The sequence below is a fragment of the Melospiza georgiana genome, chromosome 3, assembly GCF_028018845.1.
Source record: "Melospiza georgiana isolate bMelGeo1 chromosome 3, bMelGeo1.pri, whole genome shotgun sequence".
In the NCBI taxonomy this organism is placed as follows: domain Eukaryota; kingdom Metazoa; phylum Chordata; class Aves; order Passeriformes; family Passerellidae; genus Melospiza; species Melospiza georgiana.
Genome location: NC_080432.1, coordinates 35,678,062 through 35,703,421, shown reverse-complemented (window position 1 = coordinate 35,703,421; position 25,360 = coordinate 35,678,062). Strand labels below are relative to the sequence as shown.

At 39.7% G+C, this 25,360-nt stretch overlaps 1 protein-coding gene across 1 annotated transcript in view; it reads right to left on the bottom strand.

Moving 5' to 3' along the window:
* LPGAT1 (lysophosphatidylglycerol acyltransferase 1) overlaps positions 1–25,360 on the bottom strand; it is a 58,800-nt gene that overhangs the window by 9,210 nt on the left and 24,230 nt on the right. The window contains exons 3-6 of the mRNA XM_058021222.1: positions 21,877–21,995; positions 16,683–16,778; positions 14,324–14,597; positions 5,595–5,721 (exon numbers count right to left, since the gene is read on the bottom strand). Coding sequence (XP_057877205.1) covers positions 5,595–5,721; positions 14,324–14,597; positions 16,683–16,778; positions 21,877–21,995 — 616 coding nt within the window. The remainder of the gene's footprint in view (positions 1–5,594; positions 5,722–14,323; positions 14,598–16,682; positions 16,779–21,876; positions 21,996–25,360) is intronic.

The window sequence follows — 25,360 nt, the reverse complement described above, 5'->3', positions numbered from 1 at the left end:
AGGTTAAAATTAAACCACCTAGCAGCAAGTAAAAAACACACCCACAGAGTAAGAACTATTTTGTTGAGGGCAGAACACTAAGAAAGACTTACTCTGTGTCCCCAAACACAACTGGGCTGCCAAGCACTATTTTTACTCTCTTCTGCCAAGCTGCTGTGAAGAGATAAAAGGCTCAGCAACTGAATATTGTGTTTCACAGAGTATTTCTGAAGGACAGATGCTTGCTTACACAGGTTTTAAGAGGGCTCACAACTAAGAGAACGTGTGTTGCCTCAGGACAGAAGTGCAGGGTTACCTGGCTTCACATGCAGTCTCCATTCTAGACTGTAAGATATTCCTCACCTCTGCCTTCATTTCTCCCTGACCTAATGGGTAACAACTCTGTTTTGTCAAGAAGATTCCTCCTAATCTGGAAACATCACAGGATCTTGAAAGATACCTGCTACAACAATTTCTGGGCTGGCACTTTAATGGAGCAGCGCAGTAGCACAGGTGATAGCAGCTCTGTGAGAGACTAATGGAAGCACTGCACACCAATTCCCTGCTTGAATCCATCCAGGCTCTTGTGTGGATCAATAATGCTGCCAGAATGCTTCAATCTCTGGAGATAAACTCTGCTGCTCTGAAGTCTGAGAAGCAGCCACTGCTACACCTAGACTGAACAAACATTAACAGACTGAAAAACAACTTGTTTTCCAGTAATGCTACACTGGCTGCCACACTCGGCAATGGTAAGTGCTGGTGTATTTAGAAGCATTTTCAAATGTATTTTTAGATTATCCAGAGTTATTTTTACCAGCAGAACATTCTTACTAATGACTGATCTAAATTAGAGATTAAATATTAAAAAAAAATCCTCAAACTCTGGAAAGAAGCCCTTTCTGTACTTGATAAGGCAAAGTTAAACCCTCCTATATTTAAACTAAACATACTGCTAATGCCATGGTTCTCTGCCCATCAGATGGCTCAGCTGGCATCTGTATCTTACAAGAACACTCTCTTGAAGGAGACTGGGTTCAGGAAGGTGAGTGAGCAAGTCTACTGTTACAGAACTCCCCACACAGGCAATCCAAAAGAACAGCAGAGAGCCACTGCTCTGACAGGAGCTGGCATCTGCCAGGTCCAGCGTTAAAAGATGCAGAAGAAAGTTCCCTATTTTCAGTGAGATAGGGAAACAGGTGTCCATGTGGTCAGGCATGAGCATCAGCTTGGCTCCACCCCACCTCTGGGTATGCAGCATCAGGAATGCCATTGGAAGCAAACAGCTTGCTTATCTCCTCAGGGGAATAAAATATCATTGCACAGAACTGCCAAGGCAAGGAATAACATCAACATCTGGAGCTCCTGGAGTCTCTGGGGCACTTGGATCTTTCTAGCTTTTGGGTAAAACTAACTTCACATTCATTAAAATAAGAGCATCTTTATTCCTGGTGTGGCAAACAAGGAATTTAATAGGACTGGATAAGAACTTGACCAGAAAATTCAAGCAGAATGGAAATACCTTTTTTTGCTCCTCATCACAGGAACAGCTGATTTTCTGTCCCCAGGAAAAGTGGGGAAGGGGCTAAAAGCAGTGGCAGCATAGGCTGCACCCTGGGAAGTGAAAAGTGGTGGTGGAAATAAAGACACATTTCAATGGGAATCTGCAAAGAATCTTCTTCCAGTAAGCATCACCCTGCAGCTGGAGGTGGCAGCAGCTGCAGGGACAGAGTGGGTACCTGACTGAGGGATGGCCACTTCTTAAACTGCTACACACATTTGTGTCCATGTCCCAAACCAGATTCTATTACAATAAATGACAGTCCAGGAAAAAAAAAAGATTTTTAAAACCAGGAGATCTAACTGCCAAAGACATGCTGGTATATGTGAGAATTGTGGAGAATTAGCTACTGATAGGCTGTTTCTCAGAAGACACCAAAGGATTTTTAGAAATATTTAGAAACATTTATCTCTTTTAAGTTGTTCTTACCGGAGAAACAACCTCTGATTCTGTATTTAAATTCTGAAATTCATGGCTACCACTTTAACTATGAACTGCCTTTTATCACCTGTCCTACCCTGAAGTCCTGTATTACTTGCTACTCCATACAAGTATGATATTATTTGCTGCTTCAATGGCTCTAAATAAACCCAGGACAGTGGAGGCTGTTGGTAGATGTCAGGCATGACCAAAAATAAGTTACTTGCGTATAAAAGTGCATTAAAATACACTGCCAAACGGGATGCCCTTCTGCAACATTCATTCAGCAACCACAATGCACTTCATCTTATTTATAGCTCGGAGCCTGGCTTATTTCAATAGCTCTGTATCAATGCAGACACAAAAATAGAACTTGCTCAGCAGCTGACAGCTTGTTTCAGCAGTGGCACAGCACAAAGGCTGGCAGGGGAGGAAAGGGGACAGAGTGGAGCAGCGTGTGTGACTGCCATGCACGGCCAGCCCTGCGTCACAGCTGACTCAGGCTGGCTCTGACGTCAGGGCTGCGGCACACAGCCACTGTCACACAGCCCAGACGTGGCATGGGAGCAGCCAAGGGCACCACCCTGCAGGAAACCAAGGCAAAAAAACCATCCCTGACCGAGGGGACGCTGAGCACTGAGCCAGCTTCACAGCCAGGGGGTTTATATTTGCAGGTCTCAGGTTCTGCCAACAGAACTGCAGCACACAAGAAATCACTGCTGGAGAAAGCTGGTGTTCAGCTAAGAAACACCAAATCAATCAAACTAAACAAGTGCCTGGTGTGAAATGAAAAGAAACAAAGCCCAAACTCGACTCATGGCACAGAAATGGTGGGAGCTGAGAAGGGCAGCCAGTCCGTGGCCTTGCTACAATGGTCACCAAAGCACTCAGCTTATTTCTGCTGAGAGCAATTGCAGTGAGCCTGGATTTACAGGCAACACACAGCACACAAGGACCCAAGCATAAACCTGAACTCTGTGAGAAGAGCAAACAAACCTTTCCAACAGACTCATTACAAGGCAGGTCTTACAGTGATGCCTCTAGTTTGACATGCTTAGCATGCATTGACATCTCCCACAAAAATCCCAGTGCCATTTGGCCTGGAGGAAGTTCATTAGATATTTTCTTGAGTATTTTAGAGAGCAAACTGAGTTTTGCAGCACTTTCCAGTAAGTTATGAGAAAAGTCAGTCAGGGCCAAAAAGCTATTCAATAGATGGGTAAAGTTCTCACACCTTGTGTTGTTAGATCCAAAGTGGTAACTGTTCTTTTTTCTAGGGAGGTTTCTTTTGACATTCTGAGGAAAATCAGGCCACAGCTTAGTCTAATTATGAACTTCTGAAAATTGTGTCATTTGTACTGAAAATTGAAGTTTGAAAAGCAAGGTTCAACTCATTATCAAAACTGAGCTTTTAAAAATAAAAGATTACTGGATTAAACCAAGCCTTCTCTGCCATTTCCACCAGCCAGAACAGCACCTAAAAATTATAACATAAGGCTCCTTGCTGTGTTCTTTTCTGTTGCTCCCTGAGCAGGATGAAAAAGAAGTAATCCTGCAGCAAAGGCCCAGGCTAGGAGAAAAGGCAACCACCAGATTTTACAGTCTGTAAAGCAGAAAGAGACAGGTGGTGATCCAGGGGCACAGCAGAAGGGACTGACTGAGCCACCAGAACAAAAGCAGCTCTGCAGTCTCTTCTGCTCCAGTTGGAGTGGCACAGAAAATGCTCCTTTTTTCCCCACTGCTGTCAGACATCAATACCTCACTCTGGACTACTCTAAAAGGGAATAAGCATGTTTAAATCCTGATTCTTCTTCCATACAACACAGATGGCATTTGGACAAAACTATTCTTCACTTTTTCCAAAGGGGTGCTTTTTTCCCCACTATAACTCAGTTACAAGAAACTACATGAGAAACTATTGTGCTCTCTTCCCAGTTATTTCCAAATTACCCTTAAAATTTATTTCAAATGTTATCTCCCAAGACATTCCAAATTAAAAAAATGAGCAAGGTTTTATTTCACAAAATGCAGGAAAGTGTAACACCAGTACAGACAGACTAGATGTACATTTAAAGAAAATTTCAGAGGACATCCATGTGCCCACCTGCACCCACCTCAGAGTGCAGGGGCCATGTGCCCCAAGAACTACCAGGACTGGAGGACAGAATGAGCTCCAGGCAAACCCAAGACATTCTGGGCTCCTTTCAGAGCCACCATACCCTGTGTTTGGCCAGGGAGAGATACTGCATGGCTTTCCATCTGGGACACACTTCAACTGTTCTTACAGGGTCAGCCATGACAAACAGAGCTTATTAAAAACATACAGAAAGCAGTCAAACAGAGAGGCTTGCCCCTGCCTAACCCAGTGACTTAGACTTAGAAAATAACAAACTTACACTCCAAAAAAAAAATTACATTTTTCTTAGAATTTCAGTACTACAAGAATTTGAACATTCAAGTTCAATGCAAAAAAGGTTGCATCATATTTATGCTTGTGATCAAAGATAGGTCTGAATATACATTTAGAAGCAGGAAATTAATTCAACTTACATTAACTTACTGTTGTTTTCAAAGAATGTATTTTTGGAAATATTTTTCAGAAGAATTCTAAATACATTCAACTTGCAATTATCCCAGAGATCTGAGAGAGTACTAAGGTGACCTGAATAAAGGACTACAGATATAATGCTATCTTACATAAATTAGGGTGTAAGTATGTTCACCTTCAGGGAAACTTGGAAGGCAGCTTTCTATAAAAAGTAAGGACAGATTTAAACACAGCTCCTGTACTCTGCATCACACAACACTGCCACAGCTGTGATGATGGAGAAGGTCATTCCCACTTAAACTGCCACCCAGGGGATCCACACAAGAATACTTGAAAGCTTTCTGTAAAAAAAGCTCTCCAAATCATCAAGAGGGAGTAAGACAAAATAATGTGATTTTGGGATAAAATTCAACACTTTAGTATAGGAAAAGTGTTAAAATACTCATGGAGTGACTTGGAACTTACTGTAAACTAAAAGCAAAATTCAACTTCTCTCCATCAGTTTAGGTCTTGAGACAAAGAACTGCTGAGGAGAAAAGTTTTAATAGTCTCCCATCCCAGCTGTCAATGAGAGTTGTAACTTTTACAAGCTGCTTTTTCCAGTTGCTTTGCTCAACTACTAAAATCATTATTTGAGTGAAAAAAATCATTCTCAACTACTAAAATTATTCTTTGAGTGAAAAAGCTGGCATTTCTTTGTCAGAAAGTTAAATAGAATATTTTATTAGGAAATCTGTTTACTTAACAACAGTGATTTTTATTTAGTTGTCATTACTAAAAACAAAATTTTAAAAAGTCGGGTTTAGCAGCACCTTAACACTAAAGATGACCTAGTCTTTAGATATATTCCCCACAACTCTATTCAACCACAGGACATTAGTTCAAAACTTAAATGTCTGTCCTAAGATACAGAATAGCCACTAAACTTAAAAAAAAAGATTGATTGTGTTTAAATGACATGAGTTGCCCACCTGTATGAGACACAAACACCCACTCCCACTACTCCTGATTTCCCCTATCCTGAAATGCCACAAGGGATTTGTGAATCCTTGAGCTCAGTGCAGGAGGAGCAGCCTCATTTCCCACCTGTAATGTACGTGTGTCACTGCTGGTTGTCGGTAGCCAAGAATCCAGGTCTGGATGTCTATAGGTTCACCTTTGGGATATGCAATGGTTGTATCTATCACCCACTGGAGGCCTTTGGATTTGCTCTCTAGGAACAAAAAAGAAAATTTCACATCACTTATTTGAGAGTTATGCAATTTTTGTATCACTTCATGATGTATGAGGCACAAATAAAACCATCAAAAATCAAATCCAGATTTCATTACAGGGCACAGAAACACCCTTACAAACTTCAGCTGGACCTAGATTTTATTTCATGGTTACTTCTGTTGTTCTTAGATACTGTGGTACACAGAACAAGTTCACTCACCAGGTTTGAGTACAGTCACAGACATCTTGGCCCCAAGGTCAGGTGCTTCCCCCCATTCACCAAAAGGAAAAATCCCAAAATAAACATCCAAGCTTCTTGGTCTGCACTTCAAGCACATGTGCACCTGGGCCTTTCTAAAAGATCACTGATGGAACAGCAGCCATTCAGATCCCTCAAAGGCTCTTAAAAATGTGAGTTGCAGGATGAAGAGGAAAAGCATCACTTTCAGGGTGTGCTCAGGGTAAGAAAGCAAGGAACAGAAGCTGGTCAGATTTCACAGTGGGGAAGATACTGCACCCACAAGGTTCCAGGAGAGGCTGACCCACATGCTCATATAGAGCTCATTTAGAAACTGGAAAAAGGATCAAAGGAGGTGAAAATATTTGCTATTAAGATGAGTAAAGAGAATCAAACCTGTGGGTCCCTTCCAACTAAGAATATTCCATTACTCAATTAAAATCTGAACATAAGTTAGAACCACCAACAGTCCAGGTCAGAAATCAAGAACCCCTCTCTGGCACGTCTTCCATTCCCAGGTTTGCTAAGAGGAGAGCAGCAGATCTGTAGAGCAAACGAAGAAGGAAGGCCACATTGCCAAGATGGCACTTGGAGTTTAGCCTGTGAATTTTCTCTCTGTTCTGGAGCTGTCCTGTGTTTGAGGTCACACTCTGCCCAGGCCAGCAGAGTAATGCTCACTTACTGCCTGACACACCAGTACAACATGCTCACACCACACCAGGCAGTATCTCTAAGGATTTAAAAAGCTGACTATCACAAACAGCCACCCAAGGGCAAGAGCATGTAAGAAGTGTTAGCTTTTAGTACAAAGCACAATACTCTTCAAGCCTGCAGCTGAGAAAGCTACAAGAGAAATGTAACAGAGGTTGACAAGAACATTGTCAGCACCAAGAACATGTATGGGTATTGACTGTTCACCATCCTTCCCTATACAAGGACAGACACTCAAAATTCAGCCAAGGGGAAAAGTTTTCATAGAAAACAGAAAAATGATTCACTGTGCAGAGGGGGGAAAAAAATTTTGGGAATCTCTTGTAAAGGGTGTCAAGGATGCCAGGAGCTGGGAACAAGAGGGAACTAAATAACCATGGAGGGTTAACTAACCAGGCAGAAATTCCAACCTGGCTTGGGAAACCCACCACACAGGAAACTGCCAGAAACTTGGAGAATATGTGGGAGAAGTGTGAGGGCTGCTTGCTGTGTTCTCACTCTGTAATCCACCTGGAGTCATGGACAAGATGTTGGGCTAGAGTGTGGCCTTGCCCAGAGTGGCCACTCTGATTTTACAGACCTACCACACACCTGAAGAAATCTGCAGCACTGGGTCTGAGCAGCACCCTGAGCCACAGTTCCTGACTCCAGCTGGAATGTGCATGCAAGGACTGGCTTGTGAGTTTCTACCTGCACTTCATTTCATTTCATTTGCATTTAATTTAATTAAGTGTGAAAATTACAGCAATGCTGTCACATCTATCTATCAATTATTTTAACAAGCAGACAGTGTTTTCTTGCTGTCTGCTCATCAGTGGAGTTGCACTGCTTCATTACAAATGCACTACTCCAACAGGGCTAGACAGCATTTCCTAAAATTTCGATTATGAGTTCTCAGCAGCACGCAACATACTATTCCAAAACTTGACCCAGGGCAAGCTGCATAGGTAACACTGAATGTTTCAGCGTTACCTTCTGGAAATACAGTATTTTAGAGCCCTGGCAGACACATGAAATGAGAACTGCAGGCTGCAGGCTTGCCAGCATCATGACAGAGTGCTTGTCAAGTCTCTCTTAAGAAAAGCACTAACTACAGAGTGCTTCATTTTAAAAGTAGCAATGAATCAGAGAAGAGCCAATATGAAATTAATATTAAATCAACAGAAGTATTAATTTAGAAACAGATTTTGAAACAAAGTCATTCAAGTTATTATTTTCCCAGATGTAAAGCAAGAATGGATAAAGGCAAGTAAATTGCCAAAGTTAAATTGCCTAAGTGAGTAAGCAACAAAGATCATTAATTGCCTCGAAAAACTGCCAGATGAATATGGGCACATTTTCTAATTATTTACAGTAAAGTGTTTCAAAATAATTTATTCAATATTTAGCTATATTTAAAGCTGTTCTTCCAGTGGATAATGGTTTGCACTTCATTAAGGGAAGACTCCTGCAGTTCTCTGCTGTGCTGATTTCCTACCTTCTGCTTTTGTGGAGAGAGCTGCTGCAGCACTGGATTCTTCAGTCCAGCTCCAAACTCACCTCCAACCCTTGTCAGGGCAGGGTGAGGGAAAAAACCAGACAGCCCACCAGAAACCCCAGGCCAGGAAAAAAAAGTTCTGTCAGCAACATCAGCCTCTAGAGACCTCCTTTTAGAGCAAGCAGGTGTTAGTGCAGCTACCTTCACGTGCTCTCAAATCACTGTATTGGTGCATGCTCTGCTTTAAAATAAGCCTTACATAATCATCCAAGATACATGACTGCCAAAAAAACCTACATCACCAAGGATTTAGGAAAATTAATTTTGAAATACATCTTGTAATTTTTTTGGGGGGGGAGGGAGGGGTTATACTGTGTTGCAACCTGCTCATAAGCGAGTTTATTTTAAAGCCCAGGAGCTCTGACAGATCCTGAAACTGGAAAAGAAACTGACACGAAACACAATGGAGTGGTACCTAAATATCTCCAAGGATTCTGTTTTCAGGTCTAAGCAGACCTCTGAGCCAGAATAAACCCTATTATTTCTTAAATGGAGCACATTAACAGGAGCTCAAACCAAAGCCTGCTGCATTAGTTATAACGTGGTGTGAATCTCGGGTCTGGCATTTGCACCTGAGAAATCAGGGAGCTGCACATACCTGTGCTAAAGAACTCCTCTCAGCCAGCTTGCCTTGGCCAACTCAGCCACACCTTCTGACAGCCAAACTCTTCCAACTTTCTGCCTACCACTGAAAGACACTCTTATCTTCCATTTCTAGTACCTGCTGAAAGCCTGAGCGGCCTGGCTGTCAGAGGCTCCAGCAGAAGAAGCTGCTGCACAGACCATACTTCAGCTGATCTCTGCAAGCACTGGATTTTCTGCTGCAGTGTCAGTCTGCTTGTCACTTCCAGCACAAGATACAGATTTTTCAAACTCCTTGAAAATGTTAACAGTCTGATTCTTTTTAAATACCACATAAATCTTCTGAATATGCCCACAAGCACCTGCCTGCACAGCAGCACCCAAACCCTGCAGCAGTGAGGTACCTTAGTGTGAATGGTACATACTTGTCTTATGAGTGCTAAGACAAAACTGAACAATCAATGGAACAGCAGCTTTCTGGCCTAGACAAAAAAAATCAAAAAATTTAAACAGCTTCCTAACTTGTTTGTTGTTTGGGGTTTTGGGCTTTTTTCCAAATCATCAGCAGAGGCAAATCTTCACAATCATTTTCTTCACTGTGGATTCAAAGGTATTAAGTTGCTCCCTATCTACTTAGAAGCAACTCAACATCAGTCTTCAAGGCACTCGAGCTGTCATTCTCTGAAATCCTTTCACAACTTGACTGTCTACAATCACAAATTTATGGGGGTTCGGAGGTCCTCCACATTCCCCCTCTTTGTCCTTCCTGGGGTTGCTGTTTCCTGGGGTCAGCTCATGCTAAACACCAGATCAGACAATGCACAGAGCCCCTCAAACCCACCAGCAGGCTGTCAGTGTTTGCCACTGAGAAAAAGAATAAATCACAGACATATTTCAGCAGGAAAGCTTGCCTCCAGCTGAGCTCTGGATGGTGTCACACTGCCACACTGGATTCAGAGTGGAAGGAATGCACCAGCCAGGTGTGCACCTGAGGACTGCAGCCTGCACTTGGAAAAGAAAGTATTTGTTAGCATTCACCAGTATCCAGGTGTGGTTTCCTGAACACTTGCACCACTCTGAATGCAGCCCAAGAGGCTGCTGGCTCTCCCTGCACAGCAATCTGTTCTTGTAGCTTGTCCCTTGTTCTCTGCTTGTCCTTGTGTGATCAGCTGGATCACTGGCCCCAGAATTAAATTTTTTCTCCAAAGATTAACTCTCAGACTGAACATATTACTCATCATTCCAAGATTTTGATGCAACAAACCACCCGGAACAAAACAAGAAGCCTTTTTTTCCAGGGGGAAGAAAAACAACAATCAAAAGCTTTCTCACATGTTATTCAAGTCACGTTCCTCAGGTAACAGTGAATGAAAAAGTTTGATTTTTTAAAAAATCGATTATGTAGTTCAATTTACAACCCTGCAGAAGTGAAAATTTAATTTCTCCAAGAGAATCAGCATCAGAACTGAATGTACTCTGCTGCATTTGAAAACAGTAAGGTAAGATTTCAGTATGGCTCTAACTATAGTAACCTCTTATCAGACAAAAAACTGCTGCATGGTAAAATAAAACAGACTTTAAAAAACACACTAGAGCAAGTTTGATCAAAAATAAGCTCTGGAATGTGCATCTTTGAAGAACAATAGCTCCATACTCCTTTGAATTGTCAGCTTTTGGCATTTAGAACATTTTGATAGTTCTGAAACTCACAAAATCAATTCTTATCAAGTGAAGAAACAATGTATTTGCAACCATGTCAAAGAGTAAGTGTTGTGCTAAAAAAAATTCAAAAAGCTGTAAAATACCCCTGTGAACACACCCCTGGGTCACTACTGGGTAAGTAAGGGTGATGATGGCTGCTCATTAAGTGTTTTTACACTGCCCATTTTCTATTCTGCACTAAAACCTTCTTCTGGGATGCAGGGCTGGCCCATCTGTCCCATCTGGAGGCTTTCATCAGACATCAGGAGTATCTTAAACTCTCTTTTCAGGGACAGACATCACTTACCTGCATTCTCTGCATTACTCAGCTTCAACAGTGCTCATGCTATCAAATGACTGCACTACCTTTCCTATGTTTTTCCATCCTTCTAATAATTTAGGAATACAATTACAGCATTTTTAAACTAAATTACAGCATTTTTAAACTAAACACGAGTTTCAAAAGGCAGCAAAAGCAATAAGCATTTCAGTAACTTAATTTAGTATTTACCAGCAATAAGTTAAAATTCACTCCAATGAAGATGGTACTTCTTTTAAATATGAAAGAAAACTGATAAGAAGAAAAAATTAAGACAATAGAGACTTCTTGTTCTGGAAAAGCCCCTGATAAAGAACTGATCACTTTAAGTACAAAAATTATCAAACAGCAATAATTGTCTAGCTCAGGAACATTTCTTCTTCCTGTCACTTTACAGAGGAAGAATCAGCTCCTAAACTGTGAGAAGTTCATTACTAGCATAAAAATAAATTGAAAAGGAGATTGGATATTAAGATCATAATTAAGACTAATGAATTTTTGGGGAGGTTACTGAACCTTGCACTTCTCAACATGAACCCACCTCTACCAAAGGGATGCCATAAATCAGATTAGAGACCTTGGAGCAGGACAGATGATGTAGCACTGAGCTACAATTAGCTCAATTCTTGAACTACAACTTGAAGGCCACAGCTTTGGTGACATGTGACATACAAAAGCCAGCTGGGCTGAGGAGCTGGGCTGTGACACAATCAAACAACTGTATCTGACTTGGCTTGTGTCAAACTGTGATAGCAGGGCACTAAGGACAAACCACCTTTTATTCTAGTTTCCTTTTCATCTTTTCTTCTTTCACCCAGTTTTACACATCTCTCCAGCTCAGAAAGTAGAATGGTATCAAATTTACAACAGTATAAAAGCTACAAGGATCATTTAAAATGAATTAAGTACTAATGAAATGTTAGCAGTCAAGAACAGAACTGTGTATCATGACTCAACATTAAAATAGCTACCAAGGAAACTCAACAGGAAGGGAACATAATTTTTGATGAGGAAAACTCTTAATCTATAAACCAGTTGAACTAAAATCATGTGGGAGAGGAAGGTGAATTACCATGACTATCAATAAAGCTTGGTGGAAACAAAAGGACAGGGAGAATAATAAAAGATGGAGTAGAAAGCTTATTATAGTAAACTGAATAAATTGGCAAGCCAGGACTCCAGGAACACTGTTAAGATAGTACAGAGCACAAGAAGTGTTGCATATGAAAAATGTGTCCAGCACACCATGAAGCTCAAGTGTGATGCTTCAGATAGAGAAACCCCTTCCCAAGCAAAGGAGAAGAGTTACCATGTACTTTTAAAAGGTTTACAGGCAGTCTCTCTACGGCAGCCCCTGGCAAAGCCTTTACTCTGTGCACTACACCTGGCTCTGGCACCCACAGCTCAACAAGGGCCACCTGAATAGGAGGGAAGCTTGATTGCACTAACACGGGTGCTTCATGGGATTAAAAAAAGGGAAAAGACAGAAGAGATTAAAAGTAAAGATATTCACTAACTTTGTCAGACTTCTAACTTTATAATATAAACATAGCAATTTACAGAACTATATTTCATTCAACTGAACAAACATTTTCTGACGTGGCAAGAGACCAATAAAAGCATTCAGAAAGCAACAGATCAGAGGAAGACTCTTTTATACAAGATACAATCAAGAACTAATATTTCATACATCTCTGAAAGGGAAGTTTTTACAATGCTGGAAATATTTTTGTGAGCTTAAAAGAGGAGAGGACAAAAAAATCTCAGTGTCACTATCTATCAAATACTACTTTTCCCTAGCATACAAAATTTACTTTCAATTTTCTTTTTCATCCCTTTTAGTACTACAAAATTTACTTTCACTTTTCTTTTTCATCCCTTTTAGTACATTTTCAAGTCCATTACTATGAAAGAGTGACAGCTAAACCCACACATTTCATTCCTATTTTTGTCCAATTATCTTTTCTTGAGTAGGATGGACAATATGGTTCCATTTTATTTCTGAGAGAATTCCTTTATTTTAGTACCCAGTTAGGTCCACTACTATCAAATGCTCATTTCTCTAGAGTCTGAATGATGCCACTCAGAGGGAAAAAAAAGGAAGCCAAGTCCAATGTTCAGCTAAGTTGATAGCAACCTAAGAATAGGGAAATATAAAATTGGTATTTAACAAGCACTTTTGGCCTCCCTCCAGAACCAGACAACTTATAATTAATTTGAGGAAATTCTTACTCTCCATATCTTTTTAAGACAGCAAGAAATAGAACAGGAACAGGCCAAACTTTTCTCCTCAGAAAAACCCAAACTTTTTAACAAGGACCCGGGTATTCAGTTTCTCTTTTAAACCTAAGGTATTTTATGACAAGAGCTTTCTTCAGCCTTTCTTTGCTGAATGTAGCCTGACAGGAAACACTCTGGTGCATTCCACAGCTTGATTTTTCATCTCATTTTAAATCCTACCTTCACTTCTCCAAGAACATCATCTCAATTTATTTCCTATGTTGACAAGAATAACTTCAAAACTAAAAACATGGAAGCAATTTCTGTACAAGGGTTCTTGGTAACCCTAAGAGTTGAACTTCAGACAGAAAATAATCCAAAGTCTTTTGCCTATGTGGCTTCATTAGTAATGATCTTTGTTTCAAATTGCTAAATGATTATCAGAATTTGGCTGTGAAACACCAGCCCCACCCATCAATAAGAAACTACCACAACCCCTCAATCCATTGTTTCTTTAATAAGTAACAGAAATCCACAAGGAAATTAAGAAAGATCTAACCCTGCTCTTGAACATGCCAAGAAGTTAATTTTAAAAACCAAGAGACAAAAGCACCATGTCTGTTAACTACAGGCATTATTTATATCCCAACTATACCCGCCCCTATAGCCCAGGCACCCAGAACAATAATGTTGCAGGAATATTCTTATTCCCTCGTAACTGTTCTGACATGACAGCCAAAACAATCCTTCAAATCTAGTGACCAGTGACAGTTAACTCCAGAAACAATGGGCACAGGCAACACAAAGATCTGTACAGAACAGAAGGACCTGAACTCAGTGGAAAAGAGTTCAAGAAGAGGAATAATGTATACAGCAGTGGATGCAAAGAAACTCCTAAAGCCTGGAATAAAAATATGAACACAGCTAGCCTATTCCAGAAATACTTTTACTATAGTTCCACGCTGTCACAAACCAGTGCAAACCATCAATCTTACCCAAAGGAGTAGATCACCTTCTTGCTCACTCTGGGTGCTTATTCCAGTATCTGCTTCACCCATCATGTGAGCCAAGCCAAGCAGTCATGCAGCCATACCACAAACTAAATCAAATTAAAACTAAGGTGGTTTCTTTTGTCTCAACATCAAAACTAAAGTCAGTGAACTAAAACTAATTATGAAAATATTTTTACAATGTATTTGATATTTACAGGGACCAATTCTACACAATGCTTTTTTAACTCAAGTCTCTGACATTTAATTTGCTTTATACCCATAGAGTGAAGTGATCTTTACCTCTTCTCACACCATCTCCAGCTGGTGGAGTTCCATTTTCTTGTGGCGCTACAAGCGTCTTCAGAATTACTTGTGTTGCCCCAAGACGTGGCAGGGTGACATGCTTAAGAAATGGCAAATTGTTTTTCTTGGCAAATGCCTGGCTTGTTTCTCTTCTTTTCCTAAGAAAGCCACCCTCTGGAAATAAAACAATCCATTTCCTATTGCGGCTCCTGTAATATTTTTCTAGATGATCTTTGAGTAACACGAGCTGCTGGTCACGGTGTGTTCTCCCCTGAAAGGGTAAAACATTATCCAAATAAAATGATTGCTTTAAAGAGGTAACATCAGACATAATTATTATACTTCTAAGGTTCCTCTCTTTTCAGAGATAAAATTAAGCCCCTGAGACAATAAAAAGCAATGTTCTCCTTGGAGTACCTGCTGGAGGCCTATGGACCTCAGCTGGGTTAGCCCAGCAGAACCACAGACCTCACTCAGATCTGCCCTGCTCCAAAGACCCACTCATTTCTCCTCTTTGGTGCATTAGGACAACTTCTTCATTCAAGAACAGTAAGATACAGCCTTAATTACTGCACAAATATCTTCAGGAACAATCTTTCCTCTTCCCATCTCTGCATGCACCAAGCTATCCAAATTTTCAGTGGAATCTCTTTACATTAATTAGCATTTTTGAGTGTTTCAAAGTGACCTTGTCAAATCACTCAAAAGACACAGGAGGGAAAAATTAAAGCTCTCCTCAGCAGAGGTGATTTCAACTCTCTGAAATGTCAACTACACTGCCACAAACATTGCACTGTTTGGTGGTTAGCTGGGTTTTTTGGTCAGAGGAAGGAAGAGGGAACATGTGGGGTTCAATGAAAGTATTTTACTGAAAGTGAGTTTTGTGAAAGTGCTTCTTCTACATTTAAGTCTCCCCACTGCAATTACTTCCAACTTAGCACGAGAGGGAAGGAAAAGGCTTCGCCTGCTCATATTAATGCAATTATAAAGCAACATAAAAGTCCTCAGTTAAACCAGTCCTTTCTTATATCAGACCACAGGACTCCAGGATAGCACAGTAGTTAAGAAAAGAGCAGTGAACAGTAATAATCCAAATATTACTAGAGTTAGGCAAAGGACCATTACTCACTCAAATGAAGTATTTTGCCACACCCAAAGGCTGACAGCCTAGAAACATTATATTTTCAATTGGCTTATCTTTAGACTCACAATGACATCATTGTATCTGTGATGCTGTCTATGTCAGCCACTTTACAAAAATGAGGAAAAGCCTTTGTTTTTGCAGCTCAGTGCAAAAAACTGGTTTGGTTTCGTGACTGGAATTGCAACTCCACACTTAGAAATTTTAACTAACAAGGTGACAGACTTGTGTACCTCAAAATGTGCATACTGTAAATTCTACCTATTGGAACAGATTTATATTTTACACAGCATCCAACCCTGTTCCTTCCATCCATCCTCTCACAATACACAGCTGTGTGCCTCTAGAGACCTTTGTTTTCTAACCATGCCTGTAGTGTTAGTGAATCTCACTTCAGCTGTGTCCTGCTGTGATTAGGCATCTCTCTATTTCATTTTGGGTAAATTAACTTCTCTGCAATGTGAAAATTCATTAATTCTCTCTGGCTCTCTGCACATTTTATGTTCAGACAAAGGAATAAGGAGAGCAAAGAAACATGTATGATGGATGTTGCAGTTCATGTAACTGGAAACAGGTTCATGCTTTTCATTGGCCTCCGGAGGTACTACTTGGAGAGTGCAGTTTGATCAACAGCCACCACACAACAAAAAACCTTACCCAAGCTGTATGAAATAATCTGAATGTCTCATTCATTAATATTTCAGATGTTGAGCTCAACAGACATTCTTTCCTAATGCTCAAATAATAATTACCCTTCAAGAACCAATTAATTATTATTTACACAGGTCCATCACCCCCTTAAATTGATCCACTACTATGTCACCATCAAAAGGGACAGTCCTAATTTGAAACTCTGCAGCCAGAAGAGTGACCTAACCAGACAGACTCCCTGCATGGCTTCAAGGTCACTAAGGAAAGATGAGAGGCGTGCTCAGAAACAGAGATAAAAAGGACTGCCCAGGTATTTTGCTTGTACACCTCTCTCATAATAGGCTCCATTCACAACTGGATTCCATCATCATTTGTGTCTATGCAAATAATAAAAACAGCTTGGAAAATAAAGTAGCTTCAGAACAAAGACCTCCTCAAATATACACATCACAGCAAAGCTATTTTATCATGCAAACCAGCCACAAGGTGATAAGTAAGTCCCATAACACCATGATGTTCCAAATATAAGGATAAATCAAAGCAGTATTGTGTGTTTCCATTTACCTGTCTTATAAAGAAGTCTCCATGGATTAGAGACACAATGCCAAAGTTTGTATACTTAAAAATATGGTCCATCAGCCACATCATCTGACGGACAACCTGAAAAGTAAAAAGAAATTTTAAAAATGAGTGAATTATCAAGTGCAGAGAATGATGAGTTATGTATATACTGGTCACATTCTTGTCACTCTTTCAACAGCAATAAAACTGGCAAATAAATAGAATAAGGTCCTTTATGCCCAAAATATAAAGCAGCACAGGTGCTATGCTTCTCCCTCGAGAGTAGGATTAAATAGTTGCCTTTTTGTTATGTAATACACAGTTGTACAGCATTAGCCATGGCAGAGCAGCCACTTGCATGCCTGAGAATTTAATCAAAGCCTGCTGCTTGTCCCAGTCAAGCAGCACAGGGAAGGCAAAACCAGCAAGGTTGAGCAGATCAATTCACTTGGCCATCGCTTCTTAGGAGAATTACTCCCAACAAAGTAAACAACAGCAAGGAAAAAGCTTCTTTTCTTACAAGATCTTTTTCCTCTATCTCTCCTACACGTAGCTTTTGAGAGGGGTAGGAAGTGGTTCCCCAAACTGGAACACCCAGTGTCTCTTACATGCTCTCAATCATGGGCTGCCTTTTCTCTTCCCTGGGTAAGGAGCCCACATCACAGTTGGCACAAGTTCAGTGAGCCTGAAGTCATGTAAGCCTGTACTCTTCCATTTACCACTATCAACAAAGAATATTAAGCACTGTGACATTTTTCTGGTGGTCAGAGGATCATGCAAGCACCTTCTGCTTTGCATCTTTCTCATGCACTTTGAGGCAAACACAGAAGAAAGCAGCCTAAGAAATAAAGATAACATGCTACTATCCCTTCCTGTCTGCCAGTGGTATTCCTTACTAGATGCATCCAAAGGACCAAAGGCACACTATGTATTTGTGAGTGACAAAAGAAAAATTAGTTCCTAGATCCTTACTTGAGACTCATATTGGTGAAATCGTTTATCCTACAGTGATCTCTGGGCTGTGTTAAATTAAAGTGAGCCAAAATTCTTCTCTGCAGACATTAACATTCTTTCCATTTCAGTAAACTAAAAAGCTTTATGCAAAAAAAAAAATAAAAACCAAGAAAGAAGGGTGTGCCCTAAGGACAAGAGTCAAAAAAAGCATCACCAGAGGTGTTACTGCTCATCAAGGCACCACAATAAGCTCATGCCCATGCATCACCCAGAGGGGACAGGCTGCTGTAGGGAACCACATCCTTTGATAGAAACACCACCAAAATTTCACTAATGATGATTTAGCCTGCAGCAGTACTCAGGCCTGCCAGTGTTCATCTACTACTCTGGCATTCTGACAACTACCTTCTATTGTCTCAAGCAGAAGTTAAACCAACACAATCTATTTTACTGGAGGAGATAAGCAAGCTTAATACTCTGCTTTGCTGGAAAGAAAATGTGTTTTTTGAGGAGTCAGCACTGGTCCCAGATGTTCCATGGCAATCCTGGATGAGGAACCCTTGCTCAGCAGTGCTACAGCTTCTCCCCTACCATACCATCTGATCCTGTCTTTTAATTTAGATTTATCCTGCAAGTTGATCACTGCTTTTCAAAGTCTGAAGTCCATCTCACCTTGTTTCAGGTGCCACAGGGCTTCTATAACTAGCATCCCTGAGCCTCCCCAGTCTTTCTGAGGGATGAGATTTTGCCAAAGGTAAGTGTGACACACAAATTACAACTGAGACACTCACAGTCTGCAGTGTGTGGGCTACAAAGAGACAAACTTCAGAGCCCAGTGATCATAAATCTGCCTGTGAGCCTAGGCAATGGTAAGAAGTACAAAGAGAAAGTATTTTTATGTATGAAGCAATATATATACACATACTAACATACCAAATCAAAAAGCAGTTCAAATAATAGGACACAGTTCTCTTGTCTGCTATTCAAAAGGCAAATGAGATTAATAGATATTCCTTTTATTTTGCTAGCAAGGACAGAATAGAGGACACTGCAAAATTTTGCTGGTAACTCTTCTATGTAGTGACTCCTCTATTTGGCATCCTCAGGAATAAAACAACACTTATGAGATGAGCCTCTTATCACTTGCATTTCAAGGAGGTTTAAACAAAGACATTCAGAAGTATTCTGAACACAAATTAATAGTTGTTGATGGCTTCAAAGAATTTTTGGATGCCACTTCAGGCCCTGTTTCTTAAATGCTTCCTGGTTAAGTAAGTTCAGAAGCTAGCAAAAGCTTTTTCCAACTATATAAAAAAATATCTATGTGCCTTCTATTCACAGGCCTGCTTCAGCCTACACAGATTTCATAACAAAGCAACCTGGACAGACTGACTTTCATCTTTCAAGCACCTGTAACTTAAAAATGAAACCTGAGAAAGCACAACTTGAAATCTGCACACAAACCACTGCAAGCTGCACTTTTGTCCCCTTCCTGGCACTGCTTTCTGTTCCAAATCAGAAAAAACCCCCACATTTATCAGTCCTAATCCTGACAGAAAACAGTAATAGCAGAATTTTACCCTACTTCTTTGTAGGGTAATATAAATAAAAATAAAATAACCTTCAATAAAATAATAAATAATATTATAATAAAATTAATATAATATATAATATATAATATATAATAATAGCAATAAATATAATATATTATATATATATAATAAATATAATAATAGTAATAAAAAATAACCTTCAATATTTATGAGACCACAACTTACTTAATTTTTTTAACTCTTACTTTCACAAAGAAATTGGAACAATTTCTCAAACTTTTATTAAAGTGCAATTAGATCACTTCTGGTTCACCTGAAATGTTGCTGTTTGGCTTATATTATGGTATAATGTATTAATCAAATAATGCCAATCCAGTGTCCTTCTACTAAAATTCTAATTTTTAGATGAAGTTCCACTTCTCTGATTAAAGATCATTCTTTTCTTATTCATGCAAGTGAATCTAAAAAACCAGAAATATCTCAGCACATGTATTTTATCTTACTGCTTTGTGAGATTGATTTTACTTAAAACAGATAGGCTACACTCTGATTGGTATATGAGGATTTATAAAATACTGGAAAAAATTACCTGACACCACCCTTGGGAAACACTGTCAAGTTACAAGACTGTCTCATGCATTTGCCTCACTACATAGAAAAATCCAGAACTTTAAACTGAACACTTCTGATGTCTTGCATGAACATTTTTTTAAAAACAGCATTCAACTCTAAGTACTTGCAGATTACATCTGGTTTTGGTCTGTACTCGCAGTTAAAGCAAGCAAAAGAAGTTCTGGACTAGCACAAGCTTAACCATCCTAAACAAAAAAAATTCTTGAAAATTACAGTCTTGCTGATAGATTAGTATCAAGCTTGTGAAGGACTCCATGTTAAGTTTAAACAGGCTTTAAGGGAAGGTGACTAATTTAGGCATTTACATACTGTACAATGACTATTTCTGGACAGGTAGGTTTATTTTTTTTTCCTCCAGTACTTCCAAAGTCACACTAAGTAAAGACAATTCTCTTTAGAAATACAAAGCATGCTATTTAAAAGCACCTGATCCAGCAAGTTCTAGCAAACATAAACTATCCTGATCTTTCTCATTATTTTCAGCCACTTGTATTACTCATGCTGTATTTTAAGCATGTATTGAAGCTCATATTGTTTTTCTTCTTAATTAGCTAAAAACATCAAAGTCATACTAAGCTGGGGACATGCACATTCCAAGAGCAATGACTACAACTACTTCAGGGAAAAAATAGGGATTTTAGGGATTTTCTGCTTTTCTGAAAAAATGCAAACATAATAATTTCCATGGTGAAGATTATTTGTGATCTCAATGCCTTCCTTCATTTTTAGCATCTCCTACATTCACTGAAACTTACTCTGCCTTGACTGAAATGTTTGAGCTATGGGGTCAAACAGAATAAGCATGACTTAGATTTATATCTATAAACCAGTGGTTAAGATCATATGCCATACATACCCACAGGACTACACCCTCACAGTCACATCTTTACCACAAGATTGTCCTAGGTACGATTTTGATGAGGGAAATTAAAGAGTTTATTCTCTAATTCTACTCGTCTGGGTACAGCACAGAATACCATCTATACCAAATGTCCTCAATTCCAAAAGAAATGAAAGCAATCAAAAGTACTTTTACAACAGCCTGCTCTAGCCTAGAGTAGAAAGAAAGAAAGGTCTCTGCTCCATCTTGAGTACCATTTTCATACTTTGTGAGGTGGGGTTGTTTAAAAGTTGTGGTTTGGTTTTTTTTCTCATCAGCTTTGCTGTCATAAGCAAGATCTGGAAAACTTTTTAAATAATGTTACATCATTGATAAAGGTAAGTGTACCCATAACTCTATTAATCTGCACTAAGAAAAACAGTACCAGGTACAAATTGTGCAGATGCAACAAAAAACAGTTCTTGTTTCCTTGTTTCTTCAGGGTTTGAAGAAGGAATCAACACTAAGACACTTCAAGAAAGAAGATAACACTAAGACAGATACAGCTGCTGCATTTTTACAGCTTGACAGGTATGCCTCCTACTCTTTGTAGCCTAATCATGCACACATGCCCTTCTTCCTGATTTGTACAGAAATCTCATCTCCTGTTTAGATCCTCTACTCTGTTTTCACTCCTCAGATGTGAATTTTCTGAACAGCAATGCATGGAACAATTAACATTAGTTAAAACTTCTCACCAAGAAATCCTTAAGGGCTCGTGAAATAAGAGCTCAAGCAATTTGGACCTTAGCTAGGTAGCTTAGCTTGGGCATGCCCTCATCCTACCAAAATCCCATACACTGCTTGCTCTAACTTTAAGAAAAATTCCATGCTGCAATAAAGTCATAAGCAAGAAGCCTGACCTGTGCTGGTGTGAGCAGATTTGGCTTGAGCTGCACAAAGGCACGAGGTGAGAGGGAAAAGTCAAGCACAGGATTGCTTGTGAGGAGATCTGCTTCCCTCCGTGTTAACCTTGACTGCATGCACAGTGACTCAGCTCACAGCTCACCTTCTCCAAACAATGTCCAGGGTCTATACCTGCTCCAAGCTCCTGGCTGTCACACTGGACCAAATCCAAACAAAAAGCTCCCTGCTGAGGTGCCCTGGTGGGTTATCAGGGCTGCACAGGGATGAGAGCAGGGAACCCAGCACCACCCCTGCCCCGGCTGTAGCCTACCGTGCCTTTGTCCTGCAGGCACATCATCAGCGTGCACACGTCACCCGTCGCTTGGTGGTTCACCAGCACCATGGCTTCATCTTCTGACACTGCTTTGACATCATCACCCCATTCCACTACTATATTAAAAAAAAAAAAAAGGTAAATTTAACAATGAGAACATGGACATTTTTCTATCAACAAAACGACCCCACACCCAGACTACAATCATAAAGAAACTTACATGCTACATGTCAATTTATATTGGCATATAGCATAGGGCAGGAATATTAGCAAGAGTGTTTATCCAAGCACGGGGTATCCAGCTTCGTTTGAAACTGCATGCGCAGAATAACAACAAAACAAAAATACTCTACCAGAACATGTGCACAGAGATTGATCTTTTTGTGTCATTACACCATTCTATATTTAGGGTCTGAAAATTACATAAGCTTTTTGACCCAGCTTTCATATTCATCTATCTCACCTCATTAGATTAAAAAGAAAATTATATTGTCAGCTGTGGGTTTTGCTGGCTGGGCTTGTTTGTTTTTTTTTTAAATTTAGCAAGTTCTTTTAATTTCCACACTCACTATTATTATTCTACTCCAGTAAAAGCTAGCCAAAAAAATCTGTATTTGGATCACTAGGTTTAAAAGGCTACGTTAAACAAACTCATTCATTCAAATCTAAACAAGTTAGCTAAAGGCAAGGAAGCGGTTCAGAAAATGCTGCTCAGATGACAGAATCTATTAGTTAATACTTTACAGACCAGATGCTCCAGTGGCAAGAATGATGTCAGAAGGAAGATACAGTTGATTATCACCCAACACTTAACCTGACTATGAAAACCATGCTGAGATAAGGAAGAGGGGTTAAAATTGATAGTCCCATCATCATGAAGTAAGTGGAGAAAGAGAAGACTGCCTCCCAAAGAAAACAGGATGGGGAACCAGGAAATGTGTGCTGTAAACTAAAGACCAGAATATGTCTAATGCTGCTACTGGGGCAAAGAGACAAGTGCGTAGAGTCTGTCTTTCTTCAGTGAGAGGGATGGACACTGCAATAATGGACACTGCAGTGCAGGGTTAAGGGAAATGATGGAGACAGGCAGAGGAGCTCTGTGAAGTTCAAAAAGAAAACTAAGATGCATTGCCCATGCATGTAGGACATAACTTCTTCTGTGTTTGCTCTGTACCTTGAGAGGTTCCTACTGGCTATTATTTTCAGTTCTGACAACAAAGGAAATATTTCACCTGCACTACTGACTCTTTTGTATAGTTAAAAGTTCTTCAGGCAGTGAAAAACTCTCAGCACAGGCTAATTACTGTCTTCTAAAAGATGGTTTAACTGATGCAAAGGTATAGGCTGCGCACTGAAGACAAGAAGCAATAATCCATGCATAGCTTCCACGTCCTTGAAGAGATCAATTAGTATCACACTTTTGAAAATTGCCACTTTATTACAGCTCCAAAATTAGTACTGAATTGAGACTTGACCACAAAATAAAAAAAGAAAATGCTGTGTTTGGTCACAAATAGGTAAAATCAGGGTAGAGACATGAGGGTGAAGAGGACTATTCATTCCATAATGTTCAATCTCCTTTTCTTTCCCTGGGAAAGCTAAGCAGAGATCTTTCCTTGTTTGTCTCACCATGAACTTGGAAGAGCCCCTTTGTCCCTCCTCCCCACTGTGTGCACATTCCCTGCAATGCCCTCTCTCACTCCATGAACGCTGGAAAATGCCTGGCCACGGCAGCTGGAGTCGATGTGCTCCTTCCTTATCAAGTGTTCCACATATCTCACCATGGCAGTACCCCACAGAGCAAGAAATTAAGATGAAAGAGAATTGTTTTAAAGGGAAATGAATCAACCACATACCAACTTTGAAATTATTACTTCAGTTTTTCTATTAAGTAGCTAATATACAATAGTCTTATTGAACTGTCGCTTTCTAAAAGTAATAAAAATTAAGTACTAAATATATCAAGTATCTACAAAATCACATTTCTCACAAGTAGCTAATTGTTTCCAAATAAAACTATTTAATTTCTAGATCACTCAGAGAAAATAAATGCATTTCTTTACTATAAATATTTCCCTGGAACATAGCAATTTAATACTAATAATTTGAATTGCAGAACAGTTTAAAATTAACCTCTCCAAAAATGATTCAGAAATCTAACTTCACAATGGATTAAACTGAAGGTCATGACTGAAAAATACAAGCCATGAGAAGCAGCATACAGTTGAAAACAGCTAAAGAGGAGGCTGTTATTATTATTATGAAGCTTATTATGAAGCTCAATTTGCTATAAAAAAGTACACTTTTAACATACTAGGTGAAGACTAATGTCTGATTTTGAAACTTCAGATAGGCCCAGTCAAAGAAATAGAGGGGGAAAAACCTCTCATTACCAATTTTACCTACTGTTGTTAAATACAAGAGGGTATAAAACAAACAAGCAGCTCACAATGCACTAACAGGTTTCAGCTGAGAAGTAACAAAAAGGTGAGCTCTGTGATCCCACTCCAAACACAAGGTGAAGTAAAATGAAGTTTGATTTAATTCTTCAAGCTGATTGACTCCACTCACTGCACCTATCAAGCAGCCCAGCCAAGAGCTCAGCTGACAGGTAGTGGGTTATTAAATCCCAGGGTTCCAGCTGGCCTCCCTCTTGCTTCTTCCCTCTCTGTCACTCCTCCTCAGGCAACCAGGCTGTCTCTTGTGCTTCATCACGCTCTATAGTCAATTGATTGACCTGATTATCGAGGAGAACAGAATCACTTTGTCCACATCCTTCACTGGATTGAAAAGAGAACAGCAAACCACAGAAGTGTGCAGAAAAACCACTGTCATTACTACAGTCTTATAAAGAAGAAAAAACCAAACCCTCAGATCTCTAGAGTTTAAAGTTCACTGTGTGCCTTTAAATTCAGTGGGGGGAATAAATGCTCATCTTCAATTTTCTCCCCACACAAAGGAGAACATTTTGCTTTAAGAAATACTTGAACTATTACATTCCTCCACTGCAGCTGAAAACACTGAAATCAAAACCTCAGCTGCATGGCAGCAGAATCAACAACACTGCTTTGCTCCACTGTAAGAAGACAAAAAACAGCTCAAAGGCAAATATTTGTTACTTGAGGTCCTGAGATCCAGCAAACTTTCCTCCACAGCTTCATTCTACTGCCAGAGCACATTTTTTAAAGACAGCAGTTCTGCGTCTACAGCCTGACAATAGTTAGATTTCTGCAAATGCAGTTTAACATAGTAAAATAATATAAAGGGAGTAAAGAGCAGGAAATCATTTTAATGTGGCAAGACAGAAGTGATTTAGCTTAAAGAGAGACTTCACTTGTGACCTCAGGTTGTGAGCAAAAGGCTACACCAGAAATGAAGACAAATCTACTTGCAATTACATGAGCCCCATGACAGAAATATTTATCCTTCTCTCATAAAAAGAAGCACAAGATGTACAACATCAAGAAAATATTTCATTTAA